Genomic DNA, 18,593 nt, shown 5'->3' with positions numbered 1-18,593 from the left:
TAGTTCCTCGTCCCCGATGCCGAGACAGCACTGCCCACCTGGCAGCAGGCCCAGGTTGCTGGAAGGACACAGCAAGGGAACAGGTGTGACGCCCCGCATCCTGTCCAGCTCCCTCCCTTCATGCTTGATGAACTCCCACGAGGGAGGGGAGACCCTGGGGAGGGGCAGTGCCGCGAGAGTGGCCAGGATGCACAGCGTGGTTTTCGACTTGGGAGACTTTTCTTCTTTGTCATCCTCCCTCATGGGGTGGGCACATGGGACCCCAGAGTGGAGCAGAAAGCTGTGAGGCTTTCTGGGCAGAAGGGCTGTGTCCCTCCATTTCACCTGCAGAAGCCCTAACTCAGGGGGATGGTATTTGGTGGTGGCTAGGGACAGGGGAGATCACGAGGGTGGGGCCCTCAGGACACAGTGGCCTCACAAGTGGAGGATGCACCCCCTCTCTGGCTCCCTGGCTCTACTCAGAAGGCGAGGCTGTGATGGACTCAATGAGAAGGTGTCTGTGCAGGAAAACACGTGGACCAGCTTCCCAGCTCTGACGCCCAGCCTCCAGCGCTTTGGGGAAGAAAATGCCATCTTGTTTTTTCTCTGAACGTGAGTTTCAATTTGCACCCTGGACTGACTGTGCTAAAATACAGGCAGCGAGGCAAAGGTAGAAAGAGCACACAAGCAATTAGACCGGTACGGAGCACACTACTGCACAGGACGGGTCCTGCCTCCTCGGGCTCCAGGACCTGGGTCTGGGCAGAGCCCACCATGCTGGGTCTCAACTGTGCCACCAACATAAGTGACATCCAAAGAGCCCGACAGCACCAACATTTTGAGAATGTCACGAAAATGATTTCGAGAGATTATCTTGGAATCCCCAAAAGTCAGCCAATGGGGGTCTTCCACATGAGGTGGAATTCCAAGCCCAGGCTTGGAGCACACACCGTTCTGAGTTCTGGCACGGATGCTGGAGCCTGTGAGCTGCTCGCTGACCGAGTCCTGGGGCAGAAGACCCACCTTTAAGTTCAGGGAACAGGAGGGCATTTGGGTCCACAGCCTGTGTGCGCTTTCAGAAAGGAGCCTCGACAGCGGCCTGTGTTTGCCAAAGGTGAGCCCGCCCTGCTGGGCGGAGGAAGACCGGGAGGCCGTTGGTCCCATCTCGTCAGGAGTCTCCCCAGCCGACCCCGAAGTTCCGGGTGACCTCAGCAGGAGGCCCACCACGCAGCCATTCTTCACACTACAGAAGCTCGGGGTTCTCAGGCTCCCCTCACAGGCAGCGGGGAGGCCACGGCCCATTTGTGGGTCTGCTTTCTTCACTGGATGGTGGGTGTCCTGCAGGCAGGGCTCCCTCCCGACACAGTCCCAGGCAGAGCTCTCGGCATGCGTAGGCGGTCAGTGCACTTTCTCGGAACTAAACCTCGCTCTTTAGTTTGTGTGGCACTTGAAAGAGAAAAAACAAAAAACCACCCAGCACCGAAAACCCTTTCCTTGTCCATTTGCCACGCTGGGAGCCCTCTGTTCCAGCCTCTCCTGCTGCGATCGACTTGTCTTTGTTTATTCCCGACCTGCTGACTCCCACAAAGGGTCTGTGCGCGCCTGCGGCTGGCGTGCGTGTGTGCTGGACGGACTCTGCCCCGCACGAAGGCTTTGAGTCGACGGTGCCCCGTCTGCAATGTCTATGTCTGCAGCACACCCAGATCCACTCTGTTTCAGCAAGTTCGTTCTCACGGGGGCTGGAGCCACAGCCAGAGAACTCTGGAAAAATGGCCTCATTTGCGGGGGTGGGCAAGCCCGTTGCAATACACAGGGCCCTGGAATGGCAGCTCCTGGGCAAACAGACCTGGCAGGCCTCACCGCGCCCTGGCCAGAGTCCACGTTCCTGCCTGTTTGGTTTCTCTTCCAGGAAAATGCTCCGATTCTTGGGTTTTCACATTCACTACGGTCAACTGCTGAGCTTGCTTAGTCAGGTGTGCTCAGCAACGAGTTTAATAACAAGGAAGTTCAATTAAGACTTCCTTACTTGTTATCAAAAGTGGCTCTGGGCTGTGGAGTTTTTAATGGAATTGATCACAGAGACTTCTCGTTTCTTCTCCTGTTACTCAAGGGAGCTGTCGTGCGGGCACGTGTACAAGTACCTGGAGGAGGAAACCCAAGAGGGCTGCCTGGAAGCGGCACCTGCAGAGCTCTCATAAATCTTCCCTCTCTCCCCTCCAGCCACACCTCCAAACAATACAAATTTAAACCAGAAACTACGAGGGCTTGTCCTTGGCCCTGACCACAGACTGACCAGTGTGGAGTGTGCCTGGAGACCAAGGGGAGAGCGAAGATAGGACATCATAGTGATAACACTTGACTAGCAAAGAAACAAACTGCCCTACCTTTCAGGATGTGCAAACTCCCCAAATCACCCCGCGATGCCCCAAACTGCATGGCAGATGACACCCCCCCAGTGTCACAGCTCGACTGGCTTTCTGTGGGCCTGTGAGTTAATTTCTCACAATAAGTGTTAGAACATAAATGGGGAGAAATAAAACCATACAGCGCCTCATGCACAATTCTTTAGTCTCCCCAGAGTGCCTTCCAAAACATCAACTCATTAATTAAAAATTTCAGAGTGGCAACATTTGTTCCTTGGTACCTAAGTGAAAACAAAAACTGGGTCTGTGCTGCGACTAATTCTGCCGCCACCAGCGGTGGTTTTAAGTTGTTGTAAACAGACGCCACTTAACGGGAAGGTGGTGCTTCTGAAGCATTTCCCTGGAGCTGCGGTAACCAGCCCGCTCCATCCAACTCTGCAGAGAATGAAACCACCTGCCGCGGCAGGTCCGCTCCCTCGAGCTCGGACAACTCGATGCCGTCCGCCTGCCTCGGAACTGCCCACGCCTTTTCAACGCTCTGCCTCCAATCCCGGGGGCACCTTCCTGCGCGTCTCATCTCTAGGCTCTGGGCGCCAACAGGCACCGAGCTTTCTCTCTGGTGTCTCCCACGGAGCCCAACACACCACGCGTCCTCTGTGCCGGCTGCTTGATATTTGATGAAAGAATAGCATGACTCACAATGTATGGTTCGCCTTTGAAAGAGCGGAGCAAAGCCCAGTCTGGGCCGACCTTTGCAACTTGGAGTTAATGAAATTTGTAAACAGGCTTGGGGCCTCACCTCTGTCTGCTCAATGAGTGCAGCGGTGGTGATGGACGGTTCATTTTCTGCCGGAACGGAGAGAGGCCCGTTTGAGACTTCCCCTCTGAGAGATGGTATTTCAATATCCACCCAGGCAGGGCCCAGCAGACGACGCTTCTACAAAGACCAGGGTGAACAGCCAGGGGACTGCTGATGACGAGAAAGATAAATCAAGTCCTTCCCGAGACCTGTAGAACAAAGCGCCACGAACCCGAGCGAAAAAACACACCACGACGGGATTTCTGCACGCCCTCTGGCATGAGAAGGCTGGGTGAATCCGGACCGGCCCGCGTTTGAACAGGGAGATCTGTGCGGCACAACTTGTAGGTGCTGTGAGCCGTATAAAAGTCAGTGTCTTTACACGGAATCTGAGAAATATCAAGGAAGCTGCGCCGTCGGCCCCGCTCCGAGATTCAAAAGCAGCGGCGCACACCTCAAAGACGCGCTTTCCGCCTGGTGGAAAGAGTTTGAGGCAGAGAATCAAGAGACAGTTCCGTCACCTACCGGCAACCTGACCCTGAACAAGAAAGCCACTTAACCTCTCTCTACTTCCACCTTGTCACTGGGGAAGCAGGGAAATTAGCACTCGACGCAAACTTGCATGAATGTTACGAAACTAACGAGAGCCTCTGGATGCCAGACCACAGACCGGGCTGCGGGGACTGCTCTTCGTCCCAGCGACCATGGCTGGGCCTTGGGCGCCAAGATGCTGAGGAAGCAGGTGAGTTCAGAGACAGGGCCCCGCTGCCCAGAGCTCCGCAGGCACGTACCCTTCGGCGTGGTTCTGGCCCTGAACAGGCTCCTCCCAGAACCCCACGCCCACAACGATGGCCCAGCCAGTGCTGTGCCCGCTGGAGGGGCAAAGGAGCCCCTGCCCCTCCAGGCAGCCCCCCAGCACGTATGAGGTGTCTTTTTGGTGTCAGAATCGACATCTATCTCCTTGGGGCTTCCACCCGCCGGTCCCAGTGAAACCCAACAGGACTGTCCAGGACAAGCCAGGACTTCTCACAGCTGGTGCCTCTGTGCCCTGTCCTTTGTCGCAAGACTGCTCGCTCCCTTCAGAGGTTCCTTCCGAGGTCAGCATTGGCCCCATCGCCGACGCCCAGATTTACTTTTGATGGTCTTCAGTCGTCACAGAGCAGAGTCCAGATCCAATCACGCAATATTTTCTTTAACATATTTAATTCTTCTGAGCAAATCAAATCCAACTTGAAATCGAGCCTCACACTGACTATTTTAATAGCCAATATTCCCAATGGTGTATTCAATGGGATACCGAGGGTTTGTGTTGTTTGTTCCAGAGCTTCATGCCCCCTCTGCACTTCTCATGCTAAGGCTGTAGGGCGTTGGCTCCAAGAGGCGCTCTCCCTCTCCAGGTTAAACTCAGCGCTGGAGCGCCCTAGCGCTGAAATTCCCAACAGCCTGGGCTCTTGTACACAGACACCACCGAGTTCCACACTATTACAAGGGCCACAGTCTTTGAAAACCTCACATACTTCCCGAGATGGAGGAGAGATCTATGGCTCAGGGAGGCTTCCGGCAGACGGATGGGGACCAAGTGCCCGGTGAGGACAACGTATGCTGGGGACCCACGGGGGTCCTTCTGGGGCCAGCACGGTGGCACCGTCCGGCCGTCCACAGGCAGCAGCTCTAATCTCAGCCTGGGGACGCCGGGGCGCCCAGCCGCCTTTCTGGGCCCTTCTGCTTTAACGGGAGAGGACATCACTGTGAGCAAGCGGGCCCACTGCCCTCGCTTGGACCTCACGCTTCCTTGAGGAAGGGGCTGCACTATTTCACACTGTCGGCTCCCGAAATCACACCGATAGTTACGGGGGGGACAGGTGTGACCAGGCAACATCTCTCGTGCGACTTGTGCACATAAGCCCTCCACTCGCCACGTCGGAACTCAAAATATTTATAAAGAAATTCTTCCGTCTTCGTATCTGCTCCTGTAAGCTACTGGACTTACTCCATCCACCTGGCATTGTAAATAGCCCTGGCTGGTGGGGCTCAGTGGACAGAATGCTGACCTGCGAACCGAGGGGTCGCCGGATCAGTTCCTGGTGGGGGCACATGCCTGCGTTGCAGACCAGTGTTTCTCTTTGTCTCTTTCTCCCTTCCTTCCCCTCTGTAAAAATAGTAAAATCTTTTTAAAAAATTGTAAATAGGAGAAAATGATTGCCCTGCATAGGCTCGGTTGCAGCATCTCCCACTGAATCCTGCACTACACGCGGTGTAGGATTAGTTCCTGTTCTCCGGCAGGAGAGCAGTGTGCCCACCTGGAGGAGGGTGCGGGTGCAGTGCGGTGCCTGGGACAGGACCGCCGCCTTCCACTGGCCGCGCCCACAGCCCACCACGCGCAGAGGCCTCCTGCTTCTGAGCAACACGAGTGACGATGCCGCGCACTTGAGCCTCTGCGTTCGGGGTGGGCAGGCCCAAGTCCACTCGGTGCCAGAGCCTGCGTGCTCGGCTGAGGCCAGACGTCTGCGTGCAGCTCCTTTACATGTCCGGCCCGGGGAGAGCTCGGAGCTGTCCCCCCCCACCCCCCGGCCGCTGGCTTGGGCCAGACCCTCAGGGACAGAGGCGGACAGCACATGCCCTGCCCTTAGGAAGCTCCCAGTCTCCTGTGCCACAAAAGGCGGGCAGCAGGGTCGGCAGCACGGCTTCCAGGGACTGGCAGGATACCCCGTGCTGGGCCCGTGTGCTCTGCAGACTCTGGCTGGTCTCCCCCTTCCCACTGGCCCTGCCCTGGCCGGCATGGGGGATGCTCCTTCCCTCTGGCTTCTGGTTGCGTTTGGTCACGGAGTGGGGTGGACAGGAGACCAGAGGCGGCGGGGAAGGGAGAGTGAGGTTAGGGTGCCGCCCCCGGGCTCCCTCTCCCTCCGGGTCACCACCAGTTGGATGTGTCCCTGGCTGAAGACCACAGCTCTTGACCGCAGGTCCCGGCACACCCCTGGGGTTGTGACCCCAGCAGTGCCCCACGGCTCTGTGGACACGCCTGTGGTTGAATCCCCTCAACGACCCAGTTTGGGGGGTGCTGTGTTTTCCCCAGAGCCCTGATTGACTTTCGGTGGAATTTTATTATTTTTTTTTATACTCCAAAGGGAATTAAATCCAGTCATTTGTTCTAATGGGGTATGTCAAAACCCACAAAACCCAACTACTTTACGAAACATCTTGTAAAACATTTTATATCTGCAATTGAGCCTTTCCAGCATGAGTTCAGGCGACAGCACCGATGGTGACGGTGCCGGTGACGGCAGGAAAGAGAAACAGGACTGTTTTCTCACATTGAGAGTTTTAGCCTCTAAAAACGAAGTGCACCCAGCTTTAGTTTCAAGAGCGGAATGCTGAAATTTCCACGGTTTATGCAATGCGCTTTGAGTTCAGAATTGCCGAGACTTAAAATATCGTTGAACCTCCAATGGCCTCGGCCATGCGGATGCACTGGGACCTCAGAGACGTTAGAATGTGGGGAAGAACAGCTGTAGAAGCACTAAAACCCGGCCTGGCTCAGAAAAGTGACTCATCCGGAGTTCAGCAGGCAACTCTTCCTAGGGAGGAATGACACGCTGTCTCTTTACAGAGAACTTGCTGCCTTCCTGTCTGTCGGAGGGACGTCAGGGCCAAGGGCGTCACCACGACAACACTCTCGTACCTCAGCTGGAAGGGGAGGTCGGTTCCCCCTCTGACTGCGGGCAGTAAGCTTCTGAACCCACGGACTGTCACTTGTGATCTGTGCTTCAGACACCACGCTCCTGTCTGATCTGGACTTTTCTAGGGCGCCCGGGAGCCTGTTTACGCCACAGCTGTTTCGGCTGCGTCATCGGTGGCAGCCCTGCCCTGGGCTCCTGTTCGAAGTGCGTGGCTGCACAGCCTCAGGGACGTGGGAGGTGGTCCGGACACGTGCACGGTCACGTCCCGAGCTCCCCCGAGGTCGCCACCAGCTGGTTGGACCCCGCGGAAGGTGCAGCCGCTCCCGGCTGAGGTGGAGGCCGCACCTCGCTCTCCCGGTTGCGCCATGTCTGTGGGTGGGTGGTCGAAAGGGGTGAGCACTGCGCAGTGTGGTTATAGGCAGACGTGGCTGTCAGTTTCTGCTAAGCGGCGCTTTGTGGAAGAGTCACTGGTTGGAAACACGCATGAAACCCAGTAAGACGTTCACGTGTGGAGTGGGCCACTGCTTTCCCCTAAAGCCGTCTGCCTCTCCCCCGGGCGTGTGGGGCGCTCAGGGCTTCCCGACATCACCTGACCTGGTGTCGAGTGGCTGTGGCCACAGGCGGGGTGGCGCTCTCTGCGACGGGTTGAAAGTCTCACCAGTGCGTGGCGCCTATGGTCAAACCCTCCTCTGGGGGCAGCGCGGTGGCATCTCGGTGGGCGTGTTGACCCACCGTGTCATCACCACCGGCGACACTGACAGAATCGCCCTTGCTGACGTAACGAGAGGAAACCCGACTTCAGTGGCTGCCCTCGTCAGCAGGGGCCTACGGGAGGCAACGTGGCGGGAAACCTGGGGAGGAAGCAGAGCTTCCGGACGCTCCTCTGCTCGGCCGCCGCCAGAGCCCCTGCAGGCTGCCCAGCACCCCGACCCTCGGTCTCCTCGTCAACCTGAAACGATGCTGTAGCCGAGCACAGAACCGGGGCGAACGCCACGCCCAGCGCGCACGCCGGGAACTCCGTCCTCCCCCTGCTCACGTGTGCACTGTGGGTTGGCGGGCTCTCCGGGGACAGCAGGAGGGGACAGGCCACTTCCTGCCACATCGCCACAGCTACCAGTGCAACTCCGCTGCGAACAGCCACGTGAGGAAGCGAGCGTGGCGGAAACGTAGACAACAGCACCGAGGCCGCAGAGGTGGCCGCGGTGGAGACGGCGCGCCCTTCTGCCACTGCACAGCAGCAGCTGGAGCCACTAGGCAACGTCGGGGAGCGTCGGGTTTCTTTCGAAGTTTGTCTTTAACTTATTCACGAAAACCACATTAGCCCCACCCGTCCTAACGGAATGCACGTGTGTAGGTGTGTGTCCCCACAGGTGTGTGTGCGCCCCCTCAGGTGTGTGTGTGCCCTTACAGGTGTGTGTGTGCCCCCACAGGCGTCTGTGGAAAGAACCGTGAATCCCCTGGAAGGATGCCCTGGGAAGATCACATCCAGCGTCACAGAGAAGGAAAACCGAGGACATGACGTGTCAGAGGGAACGAGACACAAGCCAAGACCCCAGGGCTGTGTGTGGCGCCACCAGAGTGACGGGCTCCGAGGGGAGGGTGTCAGGTTGGAATCAGGTCTTCTGCCAGGAAGGAAGACCCCTAAACCAGGAGAGGCACGTCTCCATCAGGGACACACTGCGTGGCACGCTCAGTGGGCATGGGTGCTGCTGGCCCAGGTGGCTGCGAGGACCAGAACATAGGCACATGACAGGACACCAGCGTCGCCACTGCCGGTGACAACTCATTTGGCAGATGATCTCCAGCCCAGTCGGAGAGGAGACCCCAAGGGCCTGAAGCGCCACCACGGGGATGGGGCGCCCCTGCAGCAACCCCGTCATCTCGCACCCGTGGTCCTCAGGGCGTGTGATGTCACTGACTGGGAAACCACGACCCACCGCAACAGAGCCCTTACCTTCCGCGGTGCCCGACAGGCCGTCGGCTTTGAAGTTGCTGGTGCTCTTCTTCCTCCGGTGCTTCTTCCTGTTGGCGTGGGGGGACGGGGGCGGGTCGAGCTTGGGGCTGGTGGTGCTGGAGATGCTGGGGCTGGAGCCCAGGGAGTCGCCCAGCCCCGTGTCTGTGGGGGTGGAAAGCAGAGAGAGCAGGGTCAGCAGGCTGCGTGGACACCAGGAGCCCACCGGCCTTCCCAACACCTGCCGCCGGACCGGCAGGCGAGTCCCACAGCGTGCGATGCATGGCCCCGCAGGACGGGAGGCCCGGGGCGTCCACGCACTACTTAGATGTTTTATGTATGCATACGTGTATAAAAAATGCAATACAGAACACAGAGTGCAGTGGGAGACCGCGGGACGGGAGGCCGGGGCGACCAGCACTGAAGGGAGCTGGTGGACGGGCAAAAACCTCTGGTGACACAGCACTACAGGGTTAACACAGCCACAGTGCACGGAACGTAATTACGTGCGTGACAGCCACGGTGTACAACGCTGTGCTGTGTACCTGAAAGCTGCTGAGACGACAGACGCCCAGAGCTCTCATCACAGGAAAAAACTCCGTAACTGCGGTAACGGATGTTAACCAGACCGACTCGGGTGAGCACATCACTGTCTGTATTACGCGCGGTCCTCACCGTGCGCCCGAGACTACTGCGGCGAGATACGCCAGTTATGCAGCAAGGAAGGGGGCAGAGGGAACCAGAGTCGCGGGGCTCCTGGGGTTGATGCGCCGCCCGCCAGGCAGGCAGGCACCTGTTTCAGCACCACCTGCGAGCCAAGGAGAGGCTGACGCCCCCACCGCGCAGCACTGAGGGCCTGCAGAAGGGAAGTGAGCGGCACCTGTGTGTGGACCCCTCGCCTCGCGGGGTCGGAAATGAAAGCGGGGCGCTCGGAGACATGTCGGCAAGGGCCACCTTCCGTGTGAGCACAGGGGCCCAGGGGCCCCTGCTGGCCCGGCCTGGAACGGCAGGCGTCTCACTGATGCCCAGCCCTGGCGTTTGCAAGTCGATGGTGCAGACCCGCCGGCTTCTGATTCGCGGGCACCGTTGGGATATTTTAGGGGCAACTTGTCATGCCTGTGTTTACCTTTACCACGGAGAAGACCACTGTCCTGCTGGGACCAGCAACGACCGCATGACTCGGCCGAACAGTGAGAGGCTGCAAGCTGGTGCAGCAACACCACCCCCCCCCCGCCCCCGCCTTGGCGCGTCTCCCTCGAGTCAGCACCTGCCGTGGCTCGGCTGCGTTTCTAGACACTTGGGACCCACCGCTGAGAAAGACGGACAGTGCGTCGCGTCCGGCCAGCGTGCGGGAGTAGCCGGGCCACAAGCCAGTGTCCTTCAGCAGGCGGTGGGTGTGAGGAGGCCTGGAAGTGGGGGGTGGTGCCAGGGGTGGGGGCTGCCATTTCAAACCGGTGGTCAGGGCAGGTCTCGCTGAGAAGGGGAGCTCTGAGATAAGACCGGACCTGGTGACGCGTCGGCCCTAAGAGAGAAACACACCACCGGGTCTGACCCTCGGAGACCTGGGGAGGCTGCATCCGAGAGGGGAGGCGCCAGCTGTTATTCGGGGAAATGGATTTGGGTGGAAGGGTGATATCATTTACGGCAAAGATACTTGAACGCAAACTGCATTTCAAATTCGTTCATTGTGTGGAGTTCTAGAAAATTCTGTCACACGTTGAGAAACATAAAACACAACTTAAGGTGTACTTTTAGATACACGTTTCCAAACATGCCTGAGAGCACAGCTTCCCAGATGTGCTAGGACCAGAGACCCCTCGCCCGAGTCTGCGACGTAGTGAAGAGGGCCCAGCAGGGCACCACACAGCCCCCCCCCCCCACGGAGGACAGGCCACCGCTGCCCCACCAGAGCTCCAGCCCGACGGGGCGGGGTCGGTCTCAGCAGCAGCCCACACGGCTGACTGTGCCCCCTCTGCCGGGAAGCCCTCTGAGATTTCTCACACGCGTGGACGCTGTGGTGGGCAAAGCCCAGGGTGGGAGCCCCTGAGAGGCACCCCCCCCATTTGACCACTGCTCCCGGCTGTGGGTGAGGTGGCACACGACTGTGACATCAAGCCGTGACCCTGGAGGAGGGATCCCAAATTTGTTGCTGGAGGAAGGGCAGTTAGCTGCGTGGTGACTGCTCAGAGTTGGTGGCAACAGTGGGCAGGCTAAGGGGGCGCGTGGATGGTGGGGCGAGGACAGGCAGCTGCCACCAAAGCACTTGTCCACCTAGAGGACGCTCCGCACACCAGGTCCAGGTGGGAGGGCCGTGGCCAGCAGTAGGAACCACGGCCACGGCCCAGGGGAGGTGGTCACAGAGCCAGCTTATGGCAGAGGTCAGGAGGGGCAGCGCACTGGGGCAGGGAGGCCAGCAGGAGTGGCCAGGGACCCCATGGAGGGGCCCACGGTGTCTAGTTAAGCAGGTCCCTGAGCCCTGCGCCCGGATATTAGTGCCCCTGGCTTGTAGGTCTTCGGCACTCACTCCCAAGAGCAGTGGGCACTCCTCGGTCTAAGTACGAGTGCTCCGAACACACCAGGCTTCCACGCTGTGCCTGTCGCTCCGACGGCTCGGCTGCCTGACAAGGTGTCCCTCAAAGCCAGGAGGCCCCTCAGAAGCCCAGCCGAGCTCCACCGGCAACACCCCGGCACCTCCTGGCTGCCCACAAATAACGCTCTGGATTCTGTTTCAACTGCCAGGCACCCTGACAGGTGACGACTGCCAACCACGTTAACCGCTACAGGAGGGGCGAGGCGGGGAGAAAAAAGGCACGCAAGCGCCTCATTACTCCACATCGAATGCGGCGTGGCTGGCGCTGCAGAGTCCCCGGGCCGCGCGCGCTGAGCCGGCTGGGCTGGTCCACGGCCATCTGTGTGCTCAGTGCCGGCCGTTAGTTCTTCCCAGTCGGGCACCAATGCCCGACGTACACCCCCAAAACGCATAATCCAAGCAATAACGATAACAGCCTGCAGGCCCTCCGGGTGCGGGATGTGAAGTATGAGCGTGGGGAGTAGCCTCCCTCCTCACTCCGGGAGCCGACAGGCATGACCGGAGGGATAAAATAACACTCCGCTCGCATAAATCTCAGGCAGCCCGCCCGAGACGGACGGGCGGGGATGGGTCCTCAGCCGTCATCCCGGCAGGCAGGCCCAAGGACGCTCATAACTTATTTTACAATCATTTAGTTTCAGCTCAAGTGGAAACCGTGACAACTTATCTCTGCTGACAAGATGCCCTGTCGAACCTGACAATTAACTCTCCTCTGATATCTGCCCAGCCAATCATTAGCTGGGCTGCTTCCGATGGGCCGCTGAGGGCGCACCTCCGGGAGAGTTGCCGCCCCCAGGGGTGTGGGCGGGCTTCTGCTGCCCTGGCGGGCTCTCAGGCAGACCCGGCCCCGCTGCGCCCACTTCTCGTGGACCACCAGGAGTTCTGTGACCCCTGCCACGGGCCCTCCGATGCACGTCCCCGGGCCCCAACGAGGTCAGAGGTCAGCTCCCCCGCCCCCATATTTGCAGCCTGTATTTCAGGGAGCCCTGGGCCTTGACTTGGAGAGGGGATGCGGAGAATGGCAGCAGGGGGCTACCCACTGTCTGAAGGAGCTGTTCGCTGGCCCCAGGGCTGGTCAACTGGGATTTCCTCCATGCTAGCTGAAGACACTATACACCTTAAATGCATGGTCACAGAAGCAGGGGGTAAAAAGGAAAAGGGGAAAGGGTGGGCAGGTGTGTACTGGCTCTCTTTCTCTCTTGCAAACATATACCCCAACTCATCCATTCGGCAGTGTTATAGAAACAATACATCGCTCCCTCGCCCCCTTTTTTTTGGCATTAAAAGAATTCAAAGAGATCAAAGACAGGATTGTTTGTCAGGGCCAGTGCGGGGGGGGCTCAGTTGAAGGTTAAGACCCTAAAAACCTAAGACGGAGTCTTTGCGGCTGCCGGCACACCGTGACACGCCTCCTCCAAGACAAGGCAGCCCAGAGTGCTTATTTGGGTCTTGAATACGCGCACGGCCCCTTCTGAACCTCAGAGAGACGTGCGGGCTGGTAAATAAAGGACAGGCCACCCCTGCCACCCGAGGAAATCACAACCCCCCGGCCTCTGTTAAAAGGCGAATGTGAAGCGGAGTTCAAACCCTCGCCCCTCGCACAGCCCTTTGACGGGAGCTGCCAGCGGGGGTGGGGGGGGTGGCCGACTTGGATCCCCAGCTCTGAAGACGGTTCAGAGCCAGCTGCATTGTCCGCTCCCTCTGCCGCTCGCGATGCGCGCACACAGGTGCACGGTGTCAGAAGAAGGGGCAGCGGGGACACGATGGGGGGTCGGGGAAGATGACAGGTGTTGGGGCAAAGGAAGAGACAACACAGTGTCAGACTGGGTCACAGAAGTGGGGAGGAAAGGGACAAAATAGGGGGAGGGGAGCGGCACAGAATGCAGAGAAGCACTGCCTTCCCGGGCTGGGCCAGTGCCAGTGGGATCTGCTCCAAAGGGGCCGAATGGACCGGATTTTCAGAGACCCCAAGTTTACTTGGAGCCCCGACGCACGGAGCATGCTGACCAAGCCTCAGAGGAGACCAGCACAGGTTCCGGTCGCTGACCAGGGTGCAGGTTTCTCTGGGAGGCGGCAGGAAGGTCCTCGGACCGACTCCGGACGGCGCACGTCCCTGGGACCACACTAGAAGTGACCGAGCTGTCCCCCCGCCTTAAGTGGGAGGACTGCACATTGTGTTCTCTCTCCACAAAGCTGCTTTTCAGGGAAGGAAAACTCTGGCGCGGCCACCCCGCTGTCGGACAGGACGAAGCAATCGAATACGAAGACAGCTGGTCAGCGTCACGCTGGAGGGTCAGGAGGGGGCTTGGGGACACTCAGAAATGGAAACTGGAGGTCGTGTGCCAGACTCAAGCCCCAAAGGGGACTGAGGTGGCTGCTCACGCCTGCGGCCAATGCGACCCCTGGCTCTGTGCTGCGGGCCCCTGTGGGGCTGGTCCTGTCCCCTCCCTGCCCTGTGGAGCGGAGTACGGGCCTGGGCCCGGCCCCGTGTCTCCTGTCCTCCCCTCCCACCCCGTGCACTCCGCTTTCTCTGCACCCGCTGTCACCTCGCCCACAGCAGACATCCTGCAAGCCCCTTGTTTTTCCTCAGGCCCGACGGCCAGCCCCCACGGGATTCAATCACCTGCTCTGGGGCGACGAAAACAAGGAACAGGTGGGGAGGGGTGCAGTGAGGCAGCATCCGGGGCGTGGGGATGGGAATGTGTGGGAAAACGTGGAAGGGAGTCAGGTGGGGTGAGGTGTTCCCGGGGTCAGAAGTCAGCTTGCTTCCTGGCTGACTTCTGCTGGGCGTGAGCTGCCCGCAGCTGACGTGCCTCTGGGGCTCCAACAGGCTTGGGGACGCTCAGACAGCCGTTCAGGGCGATGAGATCCCTTCACGGGACCCTGCTTCTCCCCAGCCAGCCACGTCGCCCAAGTGTGGGGCTCTGGCTGCTCTGTGACAGAGATGCTGTTTTGCATGGAGGCACCCCTGGCTGAGCAGGCTGGGAAAAGGCCCAGCGTGTCTGGCAGAAAACTCAAATACGGAGAAGTTAATTAAACACACACCCCTCTTTGATGACGCGAATTTCCAGTTTTAGACACTGGCTGTTTCTATCACCAGTCACAAGCCCCCCAGTTACTGGCTGGACTCAGGTGTCCCGCCAGAGGCCCGGGGGGAACCCTTCTGTCCAGAAAGGCGGCAGCGGGCTCTGTCCAGGGTGCTGAACACGCCAGGGTGGTCCATTCAGCTCCAAGGACGAGAAAACACTGATACCTGCCGCTTCTTGATGGCACATCCGGCCCTTCATCGACCCACACTGCGTGGTTTGGAGCAGAGTGCTGGTGTCCCCAGGCTGACAAAAACCTGGCAGAGACCCAGACTGAAGACGGGAGGAGGTTTGGCTCTGCGCACCGTCCCACTGACCCGGTGAGGAGTAAATGTATAAAAACTTCCACCATTTCCACACCCCGATGCACACAGTGCCCCTTAGTTTGCTGAGTCCTTCCTCTGCTGCGTAGATGAACTTCAAGGTTTTGAAGTCAGTGCCTTTGTGTACATGACGACATCAGGACAGCTTCTAAGGCGGGGGCCGAGGAATGCACTCCGAGGGGCTTGTGGAGGTTCTGTGCGCACCCACCGGCAGCGCCGGGAGCATCTGAGCTGCCGGCTCCCTGAAGCCTGGAGGCTGCCGGCTGACCGGGCCCCGCCCCCGCCCTGCTCGCTGCCCGACAGAGGACTCGCCGTCCCCACCACGGTCGCATCGAGTGGCACGGACGGGAGGGGAGCCACACAGTGGGTCCCACGAAGAGGAACCGGCACAGCTGCAGAATCCTGAGGCCACTCCCAAATGCCAGCCTGGCCACCTGGCCGTGCGACTTTCGGTGACTGATCTCCTAGCCCCGTCTCCTCACAGGTAAAGCAGGTAAAATAAAGGGCCCCCCGCACACCTGTCCTTGACCTGCGCAACCCAAACCTGCTCCCCTCCATCTCTGCTGACAGCAGCGCCCACGTGGGGTGCACGGGCCATTGCCCCCGGCCATCCACACCAAACCACATAGTCCTTCCACCATGAGGCTGGCATGGTACCAGCCAATGGCCAGACAGACAGACGAGACGGACCCACCCCCCAGGCCCTGCTCTCCTCCCGAACGGTAGTGACAGAAGGAAACAGAGCCCAGAGCTCAGTGCCGCGCGGCTGACACCCTGACCAGGAGACATCGGCCACACTCACCCTCACAGTAGAGGGACAACAAACGCTGGGGACAAAAGTGAACACGGAGAGTGGGGGGTGGAGGTGGCAGGTCACTGCAGGCTGTCACCTCCCTCAGTCCTGAAAACCAGGGCAACACAGGAGCAAAGGGCAGCCAGGTCCTTTAAAACCACCACCCTCCCGGACATTTAAAACAAAAGACGCCTGGCGCAGACCTGCGGCTCGGACACTCGCATCACTGGTGGAGAAGAGGGTGACCGAAGCGGAGACAGTCCACCACTAGTGAGGACGAGGCAGATTTGGAAGCGCCGGGCGGGATTAAAGGTGGGCGAACGGCGGTGCCGGTGCTGGCCAGCTCACGGGCTCCTGCAGCCATGACCGCATACGGGCTGACCGCCCCCGTGGGGACGTCCTGCTGGCCCCCACACCTCGGCGCTGCCTGCCCTCAGCTCTGAGTGCTGCATTTGCAGCACTCTCCCCGAGGCGACAGTGCCCCTTGGATTCAGCGCCGTTGTGTGGCCCAGAGGCCGGCAGGAACGGGTGCCCAGCGCAAAGGTCTCTGCAGCCAAGGCTGGCCCGAGACAGGAGCTGACGCCCAAAGGGAAGTGCGGCACTTTGGGTGGAGCCTCCGAACGCCCGGCAGACAGAAACCCGGCATGTCTACGACTGTGCATCAAACACAGATGCACGGTTTCAAATGCCATCTGAACACCAGCTTTAAAAACCTGAATAAGGATCCTCACAGTCCTAGGCACTTCAGAGAGTAAGTTGTTACCATAGGAAAATGACAAGTTTTGCCTCACTCTTAAAAAAGTTCTCCACTTCCTTCAGGAGTCACGTGTCACCTTTTGCTCTGAAGTCCGTGTTTGTTTTGGACACCATCAAATGCTAACTCGCAAACTCATAGATCATAACGTCTCCTGCACGTTTAAAATAACACCTGAAACCAAACTCTGGTTCTACGTAATGTCATGACCCCGTCCCCAACCACAGGACAGGTGGTTTGCCAATGAAAGGGTCCCTTGTGCTTCCCAAGCCTTTAGTGACAGTGGGTGGCACGCGCCCCCCGAGCAGCGAGCGACAGCCCCGAGGGATCAGGTGCCTCACAGGGACGGCCGGGCCACTTGAAAGAGCGCCGCGCCTCAGAGGCTCCGTCCTTTCTGCCGCACCTGGGCCCGAACAATCGCCCCAGTCAGAGGGCTCGGGGTGGGGGCGGGCCTCCCTTGCTCCGCAGGCCGGCTCTGAAGCGCTGGGTCCCCCTGGCGGTCCGTGCCCGGAAGACTGGCACACAGAGCCCCGCAGCTCCACGGGGGCGCCCGCCGCCACACAGGCCACAGGCGAGGACACGTGTCTCCGGGGCGTGACCCCGACCGCACGTTCAGAGAGCGTGTGCGAGGGCACGCTCAGACCCCAGGTCGAGTCGGACCGGCCACAGGACCGCCCCCTGCCGGTGGGAGGCGCTCTTTCAGGGCCCCGGGAAACAGCAGCACGTAAAACAGACACTGTCAACAATGGGAAAGCCTAGCAAGTGAGTCCGCGCGCCAGCCTGTCTGCAGGTGGACGGCTGCAGGTGGACGGCTGCAGGTGGAGGCGCGAGGTCGGCGGCCTCCCGGGCCCACACCTGGATGTGAGGGTGTGCGTCCAGGTGTGAGGCGACCGCCCCTGAAGACAGGGCGCGTCCCTCCCCACTGTTCCGGAAGTCCGCTAGCCTGTGGCTGCTGACCGCTGCCCACTGTGCGTTTTACCAGCACGCGCGTTCCAGGGCCGTGGCCACCCAGTCCCTTCCCCCGCCCGACCACCTGACATTATCAACCCAGTCACGTCCCCAACGAGGGGCCCTCGAGCCCCCGGCAGTGGCGAAGTCCAGACGATAGCGTCACCTGTGCACTGAGGGTGGAAGCCACCCGGCGCGGCTTTCACGGGCGACGCCGCTGGCCTCCCCCTCTGACTACGCTGCGAAAGCACTGTCTTCGAAGTCCTGGTCAGCCGAGGACTTTGTTTTCTTCCGTTGGACGGTTCTGCTGCATCGTGACAGCTGTCGTACCAGCGTGCGTTGAAAAAGAAAACTCATCAAAATTGGTGAGTTTCTGTCAGTCGTTTCAATACAGAAGGTGGAATAAAACAGCAACAGTTTCGGTGTGATGCTCCGTTATTTCAAGAACAGTAAAAACACAGTTGAAACAGCAAAGAGACGTGCGCAGTGCATGGAGAAGGCGCTGTGACGGACGGAACCAGTCGGAAGCGGCTACTGAGGCTTCTCGCTGGACGAGGCTCCAGGGCCCGGGAGGCCCGCTGACGTGGATGAGGACGAATGGAGACCTTGAGAACAGTGGGTGCTCACCACGCGGGAGGCGGCCGGGCGGTTCAGAATATCCGAGTCGAAGCTACTGGTGAAGGAGAGAACGTGTCTTCGCTCACGGGGAAACTAAATGGGCTTTGTGGCCAGCCCGGCATTCGCCAGGTCACAGCTACGGAGCAGGCAGGGGGACAGCAGGTTCCCCCGATCAGGTGAACGGCCGGGGCTGCGGCCCTCGCTTCGGCGTCTCCGTTTTCTGAACGAGGAGCCACTCAGAGTGCGACGGTGGTGTCCGAGAGCGAAGATTAACCCTACCTCTGACAAAAACACTCATTCAGCATTAATTCTAGAACACTCCTTTAAACAAGGACCTGACTTCCCACAACAGTTTTAGCATATTCCCTCTGCGACCATCTTGGAATGGGGGCCTTGTCCCCGCAAAAATAATACAAACACGGCGAGACAATGTGTGGAGACCCTGAGTCGGATCGGCTTTGAGCTGAAAGCACTTTCTTCATCGCAGCTACATCTCTGTCAACGTGGCTCAGGCAGACACTGTGGCGGACCCTTGGGGAGACTGCTGTGAAAGGACAGGAAAGACTGTTCCCAAACACAGCACCGCGCGTTTTTCTCTTCCTCCTGAAGCGGAGCCCAGCCCCCCGGGGCTGGCGGAAGGGTCAGCGGAGGGAGCAGCAGCGGCCCGGAGGGGAATCTGCAGCTGGCTTTTCATCAGAGGGGCCTGGTTCCT

The 18,593-nt window shown here is 59.5% G+C and overlaps 1 protein-coding gene across 9 annotated transcripts in view; it reads right to left on the bottom strand.

The window, feature by feature from the left end:
* AGAP1 (ArfGAP with GTPase domain, ankyrin repeat and PH domain 1) overlaps positions 1-18,593 on the bottom strand; it is a 390,584-nt gene that overhangs the window by 88,347 nt on the left and 283,644 nt on the right. For all 9 annotated transcript variants that reach the window (XM_053655304.1, XM_037161449.2, XM_037161448.2 and 6 more), the window contains one exon: positions 8,773-8,934. In XM_053655304.1, coding sequence (XP_053511279.1) covers positions 8,773-8,934 — 162 coding nt within the window. The remainder of the gene's footprint in view (positions 1-8,772; positions 8,935-18,593) is intronic.

The sequence above is a fragment of the Artibeus jamaicensis genome, unplaced genomic scaffold (genome assembly GCF_021234435.1).
Source record: "Artibeus jamaicensis isolate MK-2021 breed Jamaican fruit bat unplaced genomic scaffold, CSHL_Jam_final contig_944, whole genome shotgun sequence".
In the NCBI taxonomy this organism is placed as follows: domain Eukaryota; kingdom Metazoa; phylum Chordata; class Mammalia; order Chiroptera; family Phyllostomidae; genus Artibeus; species Artibeus jamaicensis.
Note: the sequence above shows the minus strand (reverse complement) of the source record. Positions and strands in the feature narration are given on the sequence as shown.